Source organism: Bufo bufo, chromosome 5, assembly GCF_905171765.1.
Source record: "Bufo bufo chromosome 5, aBufBuf1.1, whole genome shotgun sequence".
Taxonomy (NCBI): domain Eukaryota; kingdom Metazoa; phylum Chordata; class Amphibia; order Anura; family Bufonidae; genus Bufo; species Bufo bufo.
The window spans coordinates 311,472,880-311,493,740 of record NC_053393.1 but is presented as its reverse complement, the minus strand read 5'-3'; the positions used below and the strand labels follow the sequence as shown (position 1 = coordinate 311,493,740).

The 20,861-nt window shown below is 42.6% G+C and overlaps 1 protein-coding gene across 1 annotated transcript in view; it reads left to right on the top strand.

Moving 5' to 3' along the window:
* The window catches only part of AHRR (aryl-hydrocarbon receptor repressor), a 462,245-nt gene that overhangs the window by 395,030 nt on the left and 46,354 nt on the right, over positions 1-20,861 (top strand). Inside the window, exon 7 of the mRNA XM_040432935.1 lies at positions 17,436-17,569. Within this exon, the coding sequence (XP_040288869.1) occupies positions 17,436-17,569 (134 nt within the window). The remainder of the gene's footprint in view (positions 1-17,435; positions 17,570-20,861) is intronic.

The following is a 20,861-nucleotide window of genomic DNA, read 5'->3' as shown; positions in this document are numbered from 1 at the left end:
TTCAGGAGCTACCTCCTCACCGGGAGTTTGACTGTCCCATTAACCTCATTCCCGGCGCCAAGCTGCCAAAAGCACGCCTCTACAATCTCTCACAACCGGAAAGAATCGCAATGCGAACTTATATCTCCGAGAGTCTCGAGAAGGGGCATATTCGTCCCTCAAAGTCACCTGTGGCCGCGGGTTTTTTTTTTGTTAAAAAAAAAGATGGCTCTCTGAGACCTTGCCTAGATTTTAGGGAGCTGAACCGTATCACGATTCGCGATCCCTATCCTCTTCCTCTGATCCCGGACCTCTTCAACCAAATTGTTGGGGCCAAGGTGTTTTCCAAATTGGATTTGAGAGGTGCATACAACCTGGTCAGGGTCAGAGAGGGGGATGAATGGAAAACGGGCTTTAATACCCCTAACGGGCATTTCGAGAATCTCGTTATGCCTTTCGGCCTGATGAATGCTCCGGCCGTCTTTCAGCATTTTGTTAACAGTATTTTCTACCATTTAATGGGGAAATTTGTATTGGTGTATCTTGATGATATTTTGATTTTTTCCCCTGATGTTCAGACCCATCAGGATCATCTTTTTCAGGTTCTGCAGATTCTGCGGGAAAATAAATTGTACGCCAAGCTGGAGAAATGTCTTTTTATGGTATCGGAGATTCAATTTCTGGGTTTTCTCCTCTCTGCTTCTGGTTTTCGCATGGATCCGGAGAAGGTCCGTGCTGTACTTGAGTGGGAGCTTCCTGAGAATCAGAAGGCATTGATGCGCTTTCTGGGTTTTGCGAACTATTACAGAAAGTTCATTTTGAATTATTCCTCTGTTGTCAAACCCCTTACTGACATGACAAAAAAGGGGGCGGATTTTTCCTCTTGGTCGGAGGAGGCGCTTGCAGCCTTTTCTAAGAATAAAGAGAGTTTTGCGTCTGCTCCCGTCTTGGTGCATCCCGATGTTTCCTTACCTTTTATTGTTGAGGTGGATGCTTCCGAGGTGGGTGTGGGTGCAGTTTTGTCCCAGGGCCCTTCTCCTGCCAAATGGCGACCCTGTGCCTTTTTCTCTAAAAAACTCTCCCCGGCAGAGAGAAACTATGATGTGGGAGATAGGGAGTTGTTGGCCATCAAGTTGGCTTTCGAGGAATGGCGCCATTGGTTGGAGGGGGCCAGGCACCCTATCACCGTTTTTACCGACCATAAGAATCTGGCATACTTGGAGTCGGCCAGACGTATGAATCCGAGACAGGCCAGATGGTCTCTGTTCTTCTCCAGATTCAATTTTGTCGTTACATTCCGACCTGGGATCAAAAATGTGAAGGCTGATGCTCTCTCTCGCTGTTTTCCAGGAGGAGGAAACTCCGGGGACCCGGGTCCCATTTTGGCGGAGGGGGTAGTTGTTTCTGCTCTATATTCCGATTTGGAGGCCGAGGTCCAGGCTGCCCAGACTGAGGCACCTGCCCGTTGTCCTTCTGGGAAGTTGTTCGTGCCTCCTGAGCTACGTCACAAACTCTTCAAGGAGCATCATGATACGGTTCTTGCTGGTCACCCCGGGAGTAGAGCCACAGTAGATCTCATTGCTCGGAGATTTTGGTGGCCGGCTCTTCGTAAGTCGGTGGAGGATTTTGTGGTCGGTGATCCTGGTGGTGGTGGACCGTTTTAGCAAGATGGCTCATTTCGTACCTTTCCCTGGTTTACCCAATGCTAAAACGTTGGCGCAAGCTTTTGTCGACCATATTGTTAAATTGCACGGCATTCCCTCTGATATTGTTTCCGATAGAGGCACGCAGTTTGTGTCCAGGTTCTGGAAGGCTTTCTGTTCTCGCCTGGGGGTTCGGCTGTCCTTCTCTTCTGCTTTTCACCCTCAGTCGAATGGTCAGACTGAGCGCCTCAATCAGAATCTGGAGACATATTTGCGCTGTTTTGTGGCAGAGAACCAGGAGGATTGGTGTTCATTTCTCCCTCTTGCTGAGTTTGCTCTGAACGACCGTCGTCAGGAATCTTCTGATAAGTCACCATTCTTTGGTGCATATGGGTTCCATCCGCAGTTTGGGACATTCTCGGGAGGGGCTCTTTCTGGGTTACCTGAGGAGGAGAGATTTTCCTCGTCTTTGTCTACCATTTGGCAAAAGATTCAGAGTAATCTTAGAAAGATGAGTGAGAAGTATAAGCGTGTGGCTGATAAGAGACGTGTGCCTGGTCCGGACCTGAATGTGGGTGATCTGGTGTGGTTGTCTACAAGAAATATTAAACTGAAGATTCCCTCCTGGAAATTGGGTCCCAAGTTAATTGGGCCTTATAAAATCTTGTCAGTCATCAATCCTGTTGACTTCCGTCTTGATCTTCCACGGGTTTGGAAGATACATAATGTATTTCACAGATCTCTCTTAAAACCATATGTCCAGCCCACGGTACCCTCCTCTTTGCCTCCTCCTCCGATTTTGGTTGATGGCAATCTGGAGTTTGAGGTTTCCAGAATTGTGGACTCTCGCATTGTCCGCGGTTCTCTTCAGTACCTCGTTCATTGGAAGGGTTATGGTCCTGAGGAGAGGATGTCTCATCAGGGCATTTCATAGGGCTCATCCTGAGAAGGTGGGTCCTGGGTGTCCGGAGTCCACCCGTAGAGGGGGGGGTACTGTCACTACCAGAGCTTTGGGACGTTCTCACAGCTCTGTTTCTCCACCCCTGTGATGATGTCACTACTAGAGCTTGGAGGAGTTCTCACTGCTCTGTTTCTCCGCCCCTGTGATGAAGTCTTTACTCTCTGTTTCCTTCCTCCCAGCTGTTCCTCCTGCGGTTGATTTCCCTGCCTTTAAATCACCCCTCCTCCTATTGTACGGCGTGGATTATATTTCTCATTTCAGTTGTAGCTCTTGCTTGAGTATCTTCACTTGTAGCTATCAGTTCACTGGACCTGTGTTCTGCAGCAGCAAGCACTCCGGATATTGCCAGCTGTCCTTGGATCCGTCTTCTCTGCGGCTGCAGCTCCTTCAGCTAAGTGTGCAGACATTGTTGTGTACCTGGTTATTTTCTGACTGGATCTGAGGTGGCCACGGTACCCTCCATATACTGAGCAGGGTACCCGTGGCCGTGCCCCTTCCACTATTTTAGGGGTTACAGTGGTCATCAGTCTTAGGTACGCAGGCATGCCTCGTTCCGCCATTTGGATCCGGGCATGTGCTTTAGCAGCATAGGGAGAGCTTTGAGGGTCTGACAGGGTTCACCCTTTTTCCTCCCTAGTTTGGGTCCGGTCAGTAGCTCTTTTTACTGTGTATACTCTTGTTGCTCACATACAGCCGTGACAGCGCTTCAATACTGCTTTTGCCGTGGAGCAAAACACTGCCCCAACTGCTGGTGTGATGATCTGGGAAGCCATTGCATACAACAGTCAGTCACTATTATTGATATGAGGGACATTAAGATCTCAGCGATATATGCAGGATATTCTGTTGCCTCACAAGGCAGGGATTCCAGCTGGCATTTTTTTAAATGATATAGCTTGTCCAGCAAGAGTTTTTCAGGAATGTCTACGTCAGATTGGAACACTTCCTTGGCCTGCCTTGGACTACCAGTATGAACAGGCACCAAAGGTAGGCAAGTTCATACACTGGATACCTAGAATCCTATCTCATCCTATAGGACCCTGGAACTACAGGTGAAACTCAAAAAATTAGAATATCGTTCAAAGTTCATTTATTTCAGTAATGCAACTTAAAATGTGAAACTAACATATGAGATTGACTCATTACATGCAAAATCAGATATTTCAAGCCTTTATTTGTTATAATTTGGATGATTATGGTTTACCGCTTATGAAACCCCAAAGTCACAATCTAAGGTACCCTTTGCTCAGGGGATATGGATTAATTAGCTGACTAGAGTGTGACACTTTGAGCCTAGAATATTGAACCTTTTCACAATATTCTAATTTTAAGTTGCATTAATGCAACTCCTTTTAAGTTGCATTACTTAATTAAATGAACTTTTGCACGATATTCTAATTCTTCGAGTTTCCCCTGTAATTTTAAGACTAAATCTACCTGTTCCTCCAAAGGGAAGGACGAACAGGAGTCTCCCTCAGGCCTAATGACAAACAACAGGGAACGGCAACACACACATATATATAAACAAAATACAAAAGGGAAAGGAAACGATTATTTTCAATGAAGCTTTGGAAGCACCAGGAACTCAGTCGAGAATCAAACACAAGCTAACCACAAGTTCAACAGAAGCTATAAACCGCATAGCATAGTGGGAGAAACAACAATAAATAGAAACGATTAAATGACCAAAACAGCCACACCTGGGGAAAGAAGGTGCGGCAAGCACCAGAAGCAACACAGACGTCATGTGATCCAAACGGAAAACATGTCAGATCAAACCACATGTTGCCAGTCTCACAGATGTCCAGCCACCTGTCACGGAAACGTCTGTATGTCTCGGTACGTCTGTGACACCCGGTTGCCAAATTCAACAACCTACAAGTGTTCGAGATCTACAGACCTAGCTGCAGCATCTGTGAGCAAATGTGTTGCAAGATAAATACATAACCTGTATGCCTCCATGCCCAACCATATCTCATCTTGTAACCAGGCTAGAGGTGGCCCAACAAGGTACTAGAGCCTCCTTTTAATTGCACAGTTTTTCCCAATAAACGTATACTTTCACTCTAATATTGTAATCACATACATATATCATCATTACATTCAAATATATAAAGTTTCATTCAATTCCAACAACTCCTTCTTGGTGCATTAGGTTTTTGTCAATGAGTATATATCTATCCGAACAAAAAATAAAAAGAAAATAATATATAGGCCGACTAAATGGGCTATGTGCTCTTTTCCTGTCACCAATTGTCTATGTTTCAATGAATCAATGAATGAAGATGATAAGATCTTTCATTATTTTATTTATTAATTGAATGTTTTAATAAGTAATTGCATTTTTCATTTATCAAATGATATTTATATTACAATATTGAATTTATTGGGGATTTCTGTTTATAAAATATCATAGAATTTATATTGAAAGTAAACTAAATATGCCTACTACACCAACATGGTTTTAGTAAATGTGTTACTTATGCAAGTACCCTAAAGGGTTAAAATTTCACTGGAAATAGAATTCTAGGAAGGTAAAAATTTAAATGGGGAGGGATTCTTTTTTTTATTTTAATTTAGGTAAATGGGTTTTCCAGGTGTTTAATATTGATGACCTATCCTCAGGATAGATCAGATTGATGGGGGTCTTACACCTGGCACTCCCACTGTTCAGCTGTTTGAGGAGGTGGTGACGTTCTGGCAGATTACCATGCACAGGACCGTACATTGTATAGCAGCAGTGCTTGGTATTGCCGCTCTGCCCCATTTGATTGATGATGTGACGTCACAGGCCTAGGAATAGGTGTCAACGCTCACTGGCGCGCCACTGCATCTTCAAACAGGTGATCGGCGGGTGCACCAGGAGCTGGATAGGAGATATGGAATGCAAGCTGTAATGAAAATGATATAAAGGGGGATGCTGCATGTATCATCTCTATGAAAGACAGAAAACATATTCACATTAAGTAGTATTTGTTCGTATTTTGTTATTGCTGGAGTGAAAAAAAAATAATGAGCCAGAAACAGATGACTGGGGTACATAAAAAAAGATTTGCAGCACAAACTGGCATGTCCAAACAGAAAGTTGGAGATATTAGACCAGGCAGTATTTCAGTAATGGAGTGTTGGTGAGTGTATGGCTACTATACTCATGTTTCCTTACTCTGTCACCAGGTTTATGAGGCCCTAACTTAGGCCCCTTTCACACGGGCTAGATTTCCACGTGGGTGCAATGCGTGAGGTGAACGCATTGCACCCGCACTGAATCCGGACCCATTCATTTCTATGGGGCTGTGCACATGAGCAGTGATTTTCACGCATCACTTGTGCGTTGCGTGAAAATCGCAGCATGCTCCTCTTTGTGCGTTTTTCACGTAACGCAGGCCCCATAGAAATGAATGGGGTTGCGTGAAAATCGCAAGCATCCGCAAGCAAGTGCGGATGCAGTGCGATTTTCACGCACGGTTGCTAGGTGACGATCGGGATGGGGACCCGATCATTATTATTTTCCCTTATAACATGGTTATAAGGGAAAATAATAGCATTCTGAATACAGAATGCATAGTACAATAGGGCTGGAGGGGTAAAAAAAAAATAAAAAAAATTTAACTCACCTTAATCCACTTGTTCGCGCAGCCGGCATCTCTTCTGTCTTCTTTTGTGAAGAATAGGACCTTTGATGACGTCACTGCGTTCATCACATAGTGATGGATCATGTGACGGACCATGTGATGAGCGTAGTGACGTCATCAAAGGTCCTATTCCTCACAGAACAAGACAGAAGAGATGCTGGTTGCGCGAACAAGTGGATTAAGGTGAGTTAAATTTAAATTTAAATTTTATTTATTTTTTAACCCCTCCAGCCCTATTGTACTATGCATTCTGTATTCAGAATGCTATTATTTTCCCTTATAACCATGTTATAAGGGGAAATAATACAATCTACACTACAACTAACCCAAACCTGAACTTCTGTGAAGAAGTTCGGGTCTGGGTACCACAGTCAGTTTTTTATCACGCGCGTGCAGAACACATTGCACCCGCGCGATAAAAACTGAACATCGGAACGCAATCGCAGTCAAAACTGACTGCAATTGCGTTCCTACTCGCGCGGGTTTGCCGCAATGCATTGGGACGCATCCGGACCTAATCCGGACACGCTCGTCTGCAAGGGGCCTAAGGGTGGCATAAACTAGCGGCAGATCCCCTTAGCAAAAAGCTGGATCACTTTCTGTAATTGACCAGGCTGTTTTGCTAAGATTTTGTATTGAACAGCTCCAGCACATGCCGAGGAGTCCTGACTCTCCACCCACCTACTGCTGATTTCAGTTGAAATAAAACAGCGACAGAGGGTGAGGAGAGCCAGGAGCTCATGAATATGAGGACTCATTGGCATGTGCTGGAGCTGCCAGGATTTCAAAATTAGGGCAGCATAAAACTGGTGACAGATTGCCTTTAATAATTGTGCATTCTCAGTATATACCGCATACTTGGGCTGTTTGTAGATGTCTAATACAAGGGTATTTTAGAGTCCATTTTCTAGACCCACAATACCATATCTCCAATGTTTTTACTGAATCACTCTACTGAGCCACCTTAGGATCATATGGACAACTACTAGTATTGCTTACAGTCAGTTGGGCAGATTTACTATTATAAATGTGCTATAATTCTGGTGATGATGCCTAAAAACACATTTATTACAGGGTTTTTCCACTGTTTAGAAATGATGTATCTGCTTTAAACACGACAGCCCCTTCTATCATAGCTTTTGAGAGATTAGAAATATGTAAACATGTTTGCATGTAAGTTTTTAATTCATTATAGTATATATATAATTTATTTAGTGAGTTCAGCTATAGCACGAAACAGAAAACAAGACATCAGAAAAAAAAAGTCTTAACCTCAAGATTTACCTGGCACAATGCCATAGTCTTGTGAAACCCTCAGCAGACAATTTAGCTCTGTACTATTCATTGGATGTGGTAGATATATAGGCAACCACTGCAGTAATAATGAAAGGTGTACTGAAACTCGAGGTTGGTTTTACTCAATATTTGCAGATAAAATGGCACGGTATGGCATTTCATGGCCCACTTAATTGGTCTCTCTAAAAGATTAGTCACATATAAGAGAGCTATAGGTTCACATTTATATTTCAATCAGAAGTTAGGATAAGCACATTGATTCTAAACAAATCGGATTCATTACAGGCTTCACAAAAATTCTTCCACCAAATGAAATCTGGTTTTTGCAATTCACTTCAGATAAATTCCATAAAAAAGGTGCCCAGGGTCAGGAATACGTTCTTCAATTATGTGAAAGACTGAGATCAACTTATGAGTTCGGTTATAATCATTTCTGCTTGGTACCATCATTCATCATTTGAATCACAAAAATGTGCAATAATTAGTAAAAAAAAAGACAGTAACCCACATGAATTAACCCTTTCAATCCTGACCACGGCATCGGAGCGCTCTGAAACTGAAAGTGCGATTGAAGGAGCCAGAGCGTGTATACAGTAGCCCCTGTCTTTATGAATGACAGGAGGCTGCTGCATAGCATTTCCTATGGAGCCCTTGCCTGTAATAGGGCTCCATAGGAAACTAGTAAAATCATCATAGATTCCAATGCAAGTGCGTTGGAATCTATGACAATAACAATCAGATGATTGTTATAGTTCCCTATGGGAACTATAAAAAAGTAAAAAAAAACATAAAAATTCAAATCACCCTTTTCTCAAAAGAAAAAGAACTAAAAAAAAATACATATCATTGGTGTCGCAATGTGCGAAAACGCCCATAGTATTAAATATAAAAATATATTCCTCATACAGCAAAACGGAAAAAAGCATCCAAATGGCCAATTTTCTACTAAAATTAAATAAAAGGTGATCAAAAAGTCATACACACCCCAGACTGGTATCAATGAAAAGTTCAGATTGCGCTGCAAAAAATGAGCCCCGACACAGCTCCGTAAACATAATTATAAAAAAGTTATAGGGGTCAAAATACGGCGACTATAGATAGAAAAACTATACATATAAGGTATCGCCTGATTCGTACTGACCTGTAGAATAAAATTAAACAGTCAGTTTTATCGCACATCGAACGTCGTAAATAAAAAAAACACAAAACTGTGGTGGAATTGCTTTTTTTTTTTGCAATTTCACCCCATTTGGAATTTTTTTCTGCTTCCCACTACGTGATATGCAATATTAAATGGTGGAGTTGGAAAGTACAACTTGTCCCACAAAAAACAAACCCTCATATGGTTATGTGAACAAACAAAAAACGTATGGCTCTGGGAAGGCAGGGAGTGCAAAATGAAAACGCAAAAAAAAAAAAAAACTCCGGGCCTTAAGCGGTTGAGGCCTCATGCACACGGCCCTGCCGTTTTTTGCGGTCCGCAGTCTGCGGATCCGCAAAAAAACGGAAGACGCCCGTGTTGCCTTCCGCAATTTGCGGAACGGAACGGGCGCCGGCAATATAAATGCCTATTCTTGTCCGCAAAGCACGGAGTGGAACGGACCCACGGATGCGGACAGCACACGGAGTGCTGTCCGCATCTTTTGCGGCCCCATTGAAGTGAATGGGTCCGCATCCGAGCCGCCAAAATGGCGGCTCAGATGCGGACCCAAACAACGGTCGTGTGCATGAGGCCTAAGACTGTGTTTTTTCTTACTGTGCAGTTTTCTGGCTTTCTTGCCAATAAATCTTGGTAAAAGCTTCAGACCACCTCCACTTTTCTCAGCACCTTTAGGAAGTTGCATATTTTAAAATAAAATTAATGTAAGTCATAACTTGAAAGGTTTTTTTGGAACATTTTACCCTTCGAAGACCATTGTGGTGTTAGCAGAGGCTCACACAAAAAAGTCATAAGGCTCCATAAGAAAACTTAGAAAAGGCTCTACCTCCAAAAGGAAATAAATGGAAGCAACAAGAGCATTAAATGGGCTTTCTGACACTTAAATACTGATGACATGTCCTCTGATGACCTACCACAAAGACCCCAACTTATCATAAGAATGGGGGCCCCGAGCCTGCACCCTGAAAAGAACGGAGTGGAAATTCGGGCATGCATGTATCCGCTCCATTAATTTCTATGGGAGATCCATAGATAGCCAAGCACTGTCTCTGCAGTGGGAACTCCACAGGGTATGGGGCTCCCATCCTTGTGATCAGTGGGGATCCCAGCAGTAGGATCCCCACCGATCTAATAGTTATTCCTTATCCTCTAGATAGGGGATAATATAAAGGGGTTGTCCCATGAAAAATATTCTACAGTTTTCAAATCAGCACCTGAATTCTTTTGTAATTGCATATAATTAAAAATTTAGCTCAGCCACTGAGTTATTAAGAGAAATGTACCTGTGTAGCGTCACCTGCTGTTTGTCTTTTTTTCTTATTTCTTTGACCTGCTCACTGAGATGGCCGCACATGCTCAGTTTCATCTTTCAACTGGCTCCTGAGCTGTGATAGGGACAGCATGGACACGCCTCCTGAGCTGCAGCAGAGAAGACACTCCCCTTGAGCTGTGAGCTTGATATAAATCTAGCAGAGCAATGAATGGGGAGATCTCTGGATCCATGGGAGGTACAGGACTGGTTCTAGCCTTGTTAGAAAGAGCTTGTCATGTACTATATGATGGCTGATTTTCATTTTTTACATTACCCATGGGATAACCCCTTTAACATAGATGGAATACCTCTTTAAAGGGAGTCTATCACCTCCATATGGCCATATACAGTGCTTACATGGCTCTGTAGCACACCTATAAGGAAGAGGCTGGGGAGGAGTAAAGTGAAAAGAAGGCAGAGCAGCCTGGGCACCTACACACTGAACGCCGCCCCTGGGCACTTGCGAGTGCTCATTTGCATGTGAATTAAACTTTGTTTTTCCTGATTGTGCAAGTCTAAAGAAAAGAACAAAGGTACCGTTACAATCCTGTATAGGTGTGCTACAGAGCCATGTAAGCACTGTATATGGCCATATGGAGGTGACAGACTCCCTTTAAAGGGGTTGTGTCACACAACATTTATCACGTAGAGAAAAATATTCATACACAGCACTTACTAATGTATTGTGATTGTCCATATTGCCTAATTTGTTGGCTTAATTCATTTTTCCATCGCATTATACAGTGCATAGCTTGTATCCATGGGTTACGACCCCCCTGAAATCCAGGAATGGTGGTCGTGCTTGCACACAATAGGAAAAAATTCTGACTTATGTGCACTCCCGTGGTCCCTGCCACTAGGGAGGACAGGACTTTTTCCTATAGTGTGCAAGCACGGGCACCACTGATGGATTGCAGAGTGTTACTCCTGGAAACGAGCAGTGTATAACGTGATGGAGTAATGAATCCAGCCAGTAAAGGAGGCAATATGGATAATCACAGTACATTAATTAGTAAGTGCCTTGTATTAAGTTTGTCTACATGATAAATGTAATTTACTGAAGTGAGACCACCCCTTTAAGAGTTTAATCTTTAGATTTTAAAAAATTATATAAATTACTAAATCATATATTTTCACATACTAAGGCCGAGTTCACACGAACGTGTGTGACCCGTGCCTGTGCTGCGGCCCGCAAACAGCGGGCCGCAATGCACGATCGCCAGCCGTAGGTCAGCCGCATCGGATCGCGGACCCATTCACTTTAATGGGTCCGCGATCCGGCCGTTCCGCTAAAAGATAGGACTTGTTCTATCTTTTTGCGGAACGGAAGAACGGTACATAACCCCAGGAGGCACTCCGTAGTGCTTCCTAGGGGTCCCGTCCCGTGCGGCCGTTCCGCGATTCCGGATTTGCGGACCCATTGAAGTGAATGGGTCCGCATCCGTGATGCGGAATTCCCACGGAACTGTGGCCGTGTATTGCGGCCCGCGATTTGCGGGCCGCAATACAGCCACGGATCACACACACGTTCGTGTGAACTTTGCCTTAAGCACATAGTTATTTTTGTCTCAAAGTTTTAAAGCAAATGACATATATACAGTATGTGGCTCATTTAGGAGGAGATTTATCAAACTGGTGTAAAGGAAAACTAGCTTAGTTGCCCTTAGCAACCAGTCGGATTCCACCTTTAATTTTCCAAAAGAGCTCTGAAAAATGAAAGGTGGAATCTGACTGGTTGCTAAGGGCAACTAAGCCAGTTCTACTTTACACCAGTGTTAATAAATCTACCCCATTGTTGTTTTGTAGGAGGATCTGCTTTAACAGACCTAAAACTACATTATAATGTCCTTATCCTGCTTTGAGAATGCGCCAAACTTATGTAAAAGCACATGACTCTCATAGATTTGGCGCACACTCCTGCTGGCTGTGCGACTGTCTACAATCTACAGCAGCTCCCTAACTGCCATAGATTTTTGTCTTTCACTAGCATGATTAAAAATTAATGTAGCGGACCTACAGAGGAGCCTGACACCCCACCAACCCCCTCCCAGCCCCTTCCCCCCACCATCGTCATTTCTCCTTTTCTTGCAATTTCTAAAAAGTGTCATTTATTATGCTACTTTTAAATAGAATAGTAAGGCCTCTTTCACACGGGCGAGTATTCCGCGCAGATGCGATGCGTGAGGCGAACGCATTGCACCCGCACTGAATCCGGACTCATTCATTTCTATGGGGTTGTGCACATGAGCTGTGATTTTCACGCATCACTTGTGCATTGCGTGAAAATCGCAGCATGCTCTATATTGTGCGTTTTTTCACGCAACGCAGGCCCCATAGAAGTGAATGGAACTGCGTGAAAATCGCAAGCATCCGCAAGCAAGTGCGGATGCGGTGCGATTTTCACACACGGTTGCTAGGTGACGATTGGATTGGGAACCCGATCTTTATTATTTTCCCTTATAACATGGTTATAAGGGATAATAATAGCATTCTTAATACAGAATGCTAAGTAAAATAGGGATGGAGGGGTTAAAAAAATAAAATAAAAATTTAACTCACCTCATCCACTGTTCGCGTAGCCTGGCTTCTCTTCTTTCTTCTTTGATGGCCTGGAAGGAAAAGGACCTTTGGTGACGTCACTGTGCTCAATACATGGTCCATCACCATGGGATAACACCATGGTCCATCACCATGGGATAACATCATGGTGATGGACCATGTGATGAGCGCATTGACGTCACCAAAGGTCCTTTTCCTCCCAGGCCATCAAAGAAGAAGAAAGAAGAAGAAAGAAGAGAAGCCTGGCTGCCTGAACAAGTCGATGAGGTGAGCTTAATTTTTTTTATTTTATTGTTTAACCCCTCCATCCCTATTTTACTAAGCATTCTGTATTAAGAATAGTTGAATAATTTTGTTGTGTACGGGAGGAGGCAAATCAGTATTATCCCGTGGGGTATCTTATTTTTATATGTTCTGTTTATAATTGGGATTATATATCAGGAGACGTAAAAGATATATATATTATGCTCCTTCCTTCTTATATATTTGTATATTGTTTATGACTGGAAAAAAACAATAAAGATTTCTTGAATAAAAAAATAAATAAAAAAAGAATACCTATTATTTTCCCTTATAACCAGGTTATAAGTGAAAATAATAAAATCTACACAACACCTAACCCAAACCTGAACTTCTGTGAAGAAGTCCGGGTTCGGGTCTGGGTACCAAACATGGCGATTTTTCTCACGCGCGTGCAAAACGCATTAAAACGCTTTGCACTCGCGCGGAAAAATTTTCACGCAACGTACCCGCATCCTATCCGGCCCTGACACGCGACGCCCGTGTGAAAGAGGCCTAAAGGTTTAAAATGTGAATCCCACCAAATAAAACCCAGTTGCCAATTTACTCATACATTTCTGGAAGGAGTAACAGAGGAACCACAATGCAGAGCTCTAAGAAAAGTGTTAAAAATGTAACTCCCCTTAAAGGTAATTTGCACCTTTGTAATCCTCACCCCTTAAAATGTTTGCTACCAATGCAGGATTTTCACATTTCTACGCTAGTGTGTTCGTGTCCCTCAGGGAAATGGTTTAGAAGTCTCTGGATTTAGAAACTGTGTTGAATCTAGGGGATGATTTGGCAGAAAGCTGAACACCTACACACAACAGTCCTTGGGATAAGTGCCCAGGTAGCATGAACACATCTGGTAATAAGGTGTAAAGGACAAGAAATCTGGCAGTGAGACAGGCAGCCATACGACATCGCTGGATGCAGTCAACTGACACCAGCAAAACACATGCAGTGTGAAGTGTTTGTATTACTGTCTAAGAAGGGGTCTGGATCAACCCCATGGAGCAGAAAGGATGCAGGAATCTATCAAAGTGAAGCCTTCTGGGCACTTTTCCCAGAGCATCACAGATGATGATTTTACTTCATCTCTACTATGCAGAGGTTCCTCTCAAACAATTTAAGAATTATGATATTCATGAAACTGAAGTTAATGTTTTGTTAATCTCGGGAGTTGGATAGGAGGCAGATATGGACAGGATAGCATTCACTTGACTCATTGCATTAGTCTTCATATTTGTTATTTAGCTGTTCACTCTGGTTGTGTTCGGACAATGTGTTAAGCTACTCTGCTTATCCCATGTTACTACACAAGCGAATAACTATTATGTGAGGAGCCTTCATTTTTCACTTGAATGGGAGCTGAGCTGCAGGATGCTGAAACACCCACTACCCCCCCCCCACTGGTGGGGGTCTGACTCCTGGCACCACTGCCGATTAGCTGTTTGAAGAGATTGGAGCGCTGAGGCCTTCTTAGAGCTTTCCAAGCATGCCGCTGTACATTGCATAGTGGCTGTACTTGGTATTGCAGTACAGACCTATTCACTTGAGAATAGGTCATTATTATTATACTCCCGGAAGACTCCTTTAAAGCGATCATCCAGTTTTCCATAAAAATTTCCCATGAAATGCTGAATGTAAAGTTAAAATATCAGGCTTATTTGTTTTTTATCTTTCTGCCAAAATTAAAATTCTATGTCCCTTCTTCATCTGAACTTCCCTCTGCATAGTTTGTTAGGGTAGTTTAGGACGCCCTCCTCCTGCTTATCTCTCTCTTGAGAGGGTTGCTTGAAACGTTCACCACTTGTTATATTTGGCATATTCTCTATACAGATTCAGTAAATGTTAATTTACCATTTAACACATTAAATACATAGCTGCAGCAAATTTTAACTTGAATTTTTAATGGCTTTTCTTAATTCAAAGTTTGCTGCAACAGTGCATTTAATGGTACCAAGTTAATGTGCACAATTTGCTACATCTCTATAATGTTCAAAAATCAATGAATGAAGAGGTCAGATCTGGGTGTGTCTGCGCTCTGGATTATCTGGAGTATAAGCAAAATTCAGAGAGAATAATCCTAAAACATAACATTTAATATTATATGCTAGATAAAATCCTAAGTAAAGTGTGCAAAAATTGGTATACAAGGGATGAAATAAAGGTGTAGACCACTAGGTAAAGTGGTCCATGGTCATCCCAGTGTCAAATATGATTAAAGTGCACGGCGGCACTGTGTAGGTAACCAGTGTGTCCTACCGGTACCCAGGGGAGGTCATCTGAAGCTTCACCACACGATGTTTTAGTAGTGGTTCATCCTGTATAGATGGTCGGATGAATCGCAGGAAAAAGAAAGGTAGATGCAGTCAGACAAATGCATGTAGGGTCCCTATAGTTAACCCTACAGCTGTCTAACCGTAGACCCTGATACTAAAGGTGTGGTAGCAACCTGACCACAGGGCACTCGTCCTTAAAAGGACGACCCCGTCCGGAACCTTTAGAACCAGGGACAGGTTCCGGACGGGGTCGTCCTTTTAAGGACGAGTGCCCTGTGGTCAGGTTGCTACCACACCTTTAGTATCAGGGTCTACGGTTAGACAGCTGTAGGGTTAACTATAGGGACCCTACATGCATTTGTCTGACTGCATCTACCTTTTTTTCCTGTGATTCATCCGACCATCTATACAGGATGAACCACTACTAAAACATCGTGTGGTGAAGCTTCAGATGACCTCCCCTGGGTACCGGTAGGACACACTGGTTACCTACACAGTGCCGCCGTGCACTTTAATCATATTTGATACTGGGATGACCATGGACCACTTTACCTAGTGGTCTACACCTTTATTTCATCCCTTGTATACCAATTTTTGCACACTTTACTTAGGATTTTATCTAGCATATAATATTAAATGTTATGTTTTAGGATTATTATCTCTATAATGTTCATACATATTTTTGTGGTGGTGGTCAATGCCCACCACAGCTCCTCTTCTGCTGGTGTGCACAGCCGCCACCTTGTTCATCAGCTTCATAGCTGCAGGGCTCCAGCAACTCGGTCCCACCAGCATTTTTCTATTTCTGTTCCTCGGTTCTGACTTCCTGCCAGCAAAGCCTCTTTCTGCTCATAGGGTGCACACACTCCCTCCAGCACTTTAAGACCTAGCATGTGCACCTTAATATTCCCCAGCCAACATTTGATTACCTTGAGGTACTTTAGGCACTTTCCCCTGTGGGAAGGTGCCTGAGCAATAGGTTCAAGTTCACTAGATTCAAACTAAGGTGTAAATGTCCCTGACTACAATTGTTGCCTGGTCCCTTGGTATACTACACTCGTGCCTCATGACCTCCGTGGGTCAGCAGTAACTTGAACTAAAACTACTTCAAGAAGCCTAGTGGTTCTCCTGCAGCAAAGTCCAGGTCCCTGTATAGGAGTGAAACACCTGGGAAGCCACTTAGATAACACTCTCAGGGTCCATTCACACATCCGCAAAATGGGTCCGCATCCGTTACGCAATTTTGCGGAACAGTTTCGGACCCATTCATTTTCAATGGGGCCAGAATGTGCTGTCCGCATCTGCACTTCCGGATCCGCACTTCCAGTCCGCAAAAAAATAGAACATGTCCTATTCTTGTCTGCAATTGCGGACAAGAAAAGGCATTTTCTATGAGAGTGACGGCGATGTGCAGTCTGCAAAATGCGGAACGCACATTGCCGTTGTCCGTGTTTTGCGGATCCAGCAAAACAAATACAGACGTGTTAATGGACCCTTAGGAGTAGCCCCAAGCCAAATCTGTTCAAGTTACACAGTGCGTTCACACCTGCTTCATTATAGATATAACTACAAAAGATACTAGACGTATTATATAGCACAAGTGGATGAATAAGCAAGGAACACATTGTTATTTTTTTCCTGTTGTCTATGAATGACTGTAGAATTTCTCATTTCAGCAGCTACTTAGCTTCACAAAATGTTTCACTCAACACTGAAGCATGAAGCACGGCTTTTGCATGAAGCTTGCTGATTCATCTCTTATTACTACTCCCTTTTCCAGTCCAGGCTAGAATAGCATAGTCACTTCTGTAAGAAACATGCAATACATTAAGACACAAAAATGTGGATTCTTTAGCTCTCTCAAGTTCTTGCCACTGTTCCTGAATCAGGTAACTACACCACTAAGTCCGCTTCCTATACTGTGAGAAGTACAGTAAGTACAGCCAGAGTCCAGTATGCATGGCTGTCCCCATTTCTGGCTCTTTCACTGTGACAGCCCAGCTTTAGGCCATGGACAAAGCACTGTTTGTACTGTATATATAGTGCACAGCTGTGAATGAATTGAATATACACTAAACCAGAAAACAGATGTTAAGCATGCATTTCTACAGATGTATGCTTTCTTATATTTACATTACTTGAATAAAGTGAAGGGAACCATCTTCTGGATAGTTCTACTATGAATGCTCTTTATCGGAGAGTTGTCAGCCATCAAATGACCAATTATTCATGTATGTATTATGAATGAAATAGCGTACTTGACAGAGGACACATTGCCCACTGGTATTACATCTCTTGATACATAATATAACATTGTTTTTATAATGCAGGAGAAGAAGTCTTCCTCAAAAAACTATACAAAGCACAAGAGTCGAGCTCCAGCAACTCAGAGTACTCCTCATTCCTCAACCGATTCTTTATCTGCCGTGTCCGATGCCTTTTGGATAGCACTTCTGGATTTCTGGTGAGCTCAGTAGCTGGCCCTCGCTGACAAATAATGAATTAAGGGATCTTGATATAATGAGAATATAACTTCTAATTAGTGTTGAGCGAATCGAAGTTCATGAAGTGGACCGATCCGAATTTCAGGAAAAATGTGATTCACTGCACGGACAAATTTCCTAGTGCTTTGTGGTAACAAATCGATTTTCCCTGAAATGGGAGCAAAAATTTTACTTCATTTTACTTACAGTACCTCATCCATTTGAGCCAGAAGAGGCCACCGCGGTCATTTTGCTTAAATATCCCACAAAAAAATCTCATGCGCGGTGATGTATGACATCACCACACCGGCCAGCGTGGTGAAGTCATCACGCACCGCGCAAGATTTCTTCAAGCATGATGGCCACGATCAAATGGATGAGGCAAGTACAATTTTATTTTATTTTTTGAAATTGGAAAAACTAAAATGCTGTAATATGGATCAGCGATAAACATGGCATCTGAGGGGTTCAATGACGGGGGGCAGCGCAATCGCTGTTCCCTGTCAATGCACCCACTATTTACAAAGAAATGTGCTTCATGAAGTAATTAGTCGCAAAGTAAAAAATTTTCGCAAAATTCGACAAAGCTGTTGAATCGAATTTGAGAGAACTTCGCTTATCTCTACTTGTAATATAACATGTAATATTGCATTTTTGCGAGTACATAGATTTGGCTTGACCTGCAGTATTTATAGCAGTCCTGATACAGACCACAATACAGTATATATTATATAGAACTCAGAATATAGTAGAGCACAAAGCTGGAACTGGCTTCTATTGTCTCCATAGATGTGACCTTACACACAGAACAAATATTAGTAATTCTCAACGTAAAAGAAATGATCTGTGTTTCAATTCCCTGCACTTTTCAATGGAAACCTTAAACACACAAGTTTTACTATAGGCAGGAATCGCTGACTCTGACGGCTCACACCTTGCATGGATAATGCCACACAAAACATCTAATATTGGTATGCCTTTTACATTTCACAAATGCAGGGGTTATACTCTAGAACAGTATGATAATCCTCGTAATGCCTCATTTACAGAGGAAGGATCATGCTGTCAGTACATGATGGAGTTTATATGTAGCTGAACCAGTCATTAACGGCTTTTACAGATTTTCTAATACATAATATAGTAAGTCCTCATTAAATTAAATCTGTATACTTAGCATTCAAGGGAAAGTACATTCACCATGTATGACATACATTGGTGTATCTAGAATGACCTACCACGACGATTCAGCTGTGCCATCTTTATAGACGACTAAGGCCTCATGCACACGACCGTTGTTGTGTTCCGTTCCGCAAAATTGGGTTCCGTTGTTCCGTGATCCATTTCCGTTTTTGTTTCCGTGTGTCTTCCTTTATTTTTGGAGGACCACCAGACATAAAGGAATGTAAAAAAAAGTCTAGGACAGGTTTGCCATGCAAATGATAGGAAAAAAACTGACGCGGACGCGGATGACAATCTTGTGTGCCTCTGCATTTTTTAGCGGTCCCATTGACTTGAATGGGTCCACGAACAGTTTTCCGTGAAAATAATAGGACAGGTTATATTTTTTTGACGGACTGGAACCACAGATCACGGATGCGGATGGCAAACGGTGCATAAGCAGGGTTTTCAACGGACCCATTGAAAATGAATGGGTCCGCAGAAAATCACGAAAAACTGCGCAACGGACACGGAATAAAACAACGGTCGTGTGCATGAGGCCTAAGACTGTGTTCACATCTCTGGTGAACGTTCTCTGCCGGAGAAGCCTTTCGGCATTCACTGAATCTGGTATTGGCAGATTCAACAGATCACCGCTGTGTATTGACTATAATGGGATTCGCCAGTGGCATTATGGCATTATGCCGGATCATCTCTAAAGAAGATCTGAATGCAGCCTAAAAGACTTTACCTACTTAAACATGCCATAAGCTAAAATGTTCTCTGACCAGATCAAAATCTATTACTTCTATATCATATTGGAGTTTAAACTTTGGTTTGCTTATATGGACATTTTGCATTTTTTAAAAGATTCTTAAGCTCCTACACATTATACTATGGGAGGTTGTCACAGCCCAATCAGTTCAGCTGTTTTTGGGACTCCCATAATAGTGAATGGAGACTGCCCCATGCACCCATTCTCTGCCTGGATGTGGTGGCCAGAGCCAAACCCTGTGTAGGTGCAGGTCCCAGAGGTGGGACTCGCATCTATCATACATATATACTATATCCTGTGGATATATTACTAAGATGAGAATACCCCTTTAAATTGTAGTCAGCTCTGATGGTTTTATGTGAGAGCTAAATACAGGTAGATCGAAATGAAAAAAAATCCCTATTTTAGATAAAGCTGTGGTCAAGGTGCGACTTTCATAATATAGTGTTATTACACGTATTAGAGGGCACATTTATTAAGATCGGCGTTTTAGATGCTGGTCCTAATAAAGCCCTAAGCCGGCGCAGGCCTTCTATAAGTTCAGCGCCAGTTCTAAATGTAAGACAGCTGCCGACCCGTCCCCTTCTCCGCCACGCCCACTTATTTAGACCTGCTGTTAGCATGGCAACGTCGCAGATTGCTAGTTGCGCTGCAATCTGTGACTGAAATACACCTAATTTAGGTGTATTTAAGAATGATAAATGACCCCCTAGGTGTTTAGACTCCCAGTAACATTATACTAAACTGTGTTAACAGCATTTACACCTCCCAAGAAAGTACTCCTTTATAAGGTGTAATGATATTGCTGAGGTTGCCCATATTAGATGCCTGCCTTGTCCTGTGTATTTGGCTACATGCACACGACCGTATGTGTTTTGCGGTCCGCAAATTGCGGATCCGCGAAAAAAACGGATCCGTTGTTTTTGCGGATCCATTGTAATAATGCCTATCCTTGTCTGCAAACTAGAAAAAAATAGGACATGCACTATTTTTTTTGCGGAGCAACAAAACGGACATACTGATGTGGACAGCACACGGTGAAATGAATGGGTCCGCATCCTATCCGCAAAAAAAACGGAACGGACACAGAAATAAAATACGGTCGTGTGCATGAGGCCTTTGTATGTAACTGTGGGCAAAGCAAAATTATAGTATGTACGTATCATTAATAAATGATAAATATACACTGCTCAAAAAAAATAAAGGGAACACTTAAACAACACAATGTAACTCCAAGTCAATCACACTTCTGTGAAATCAAACTGTCCACTTAGGAAGCAACACTGAGTGACAATCAATTTCACATGCTGTTGTGCAAATGGGATAGACAACAGGTGGAA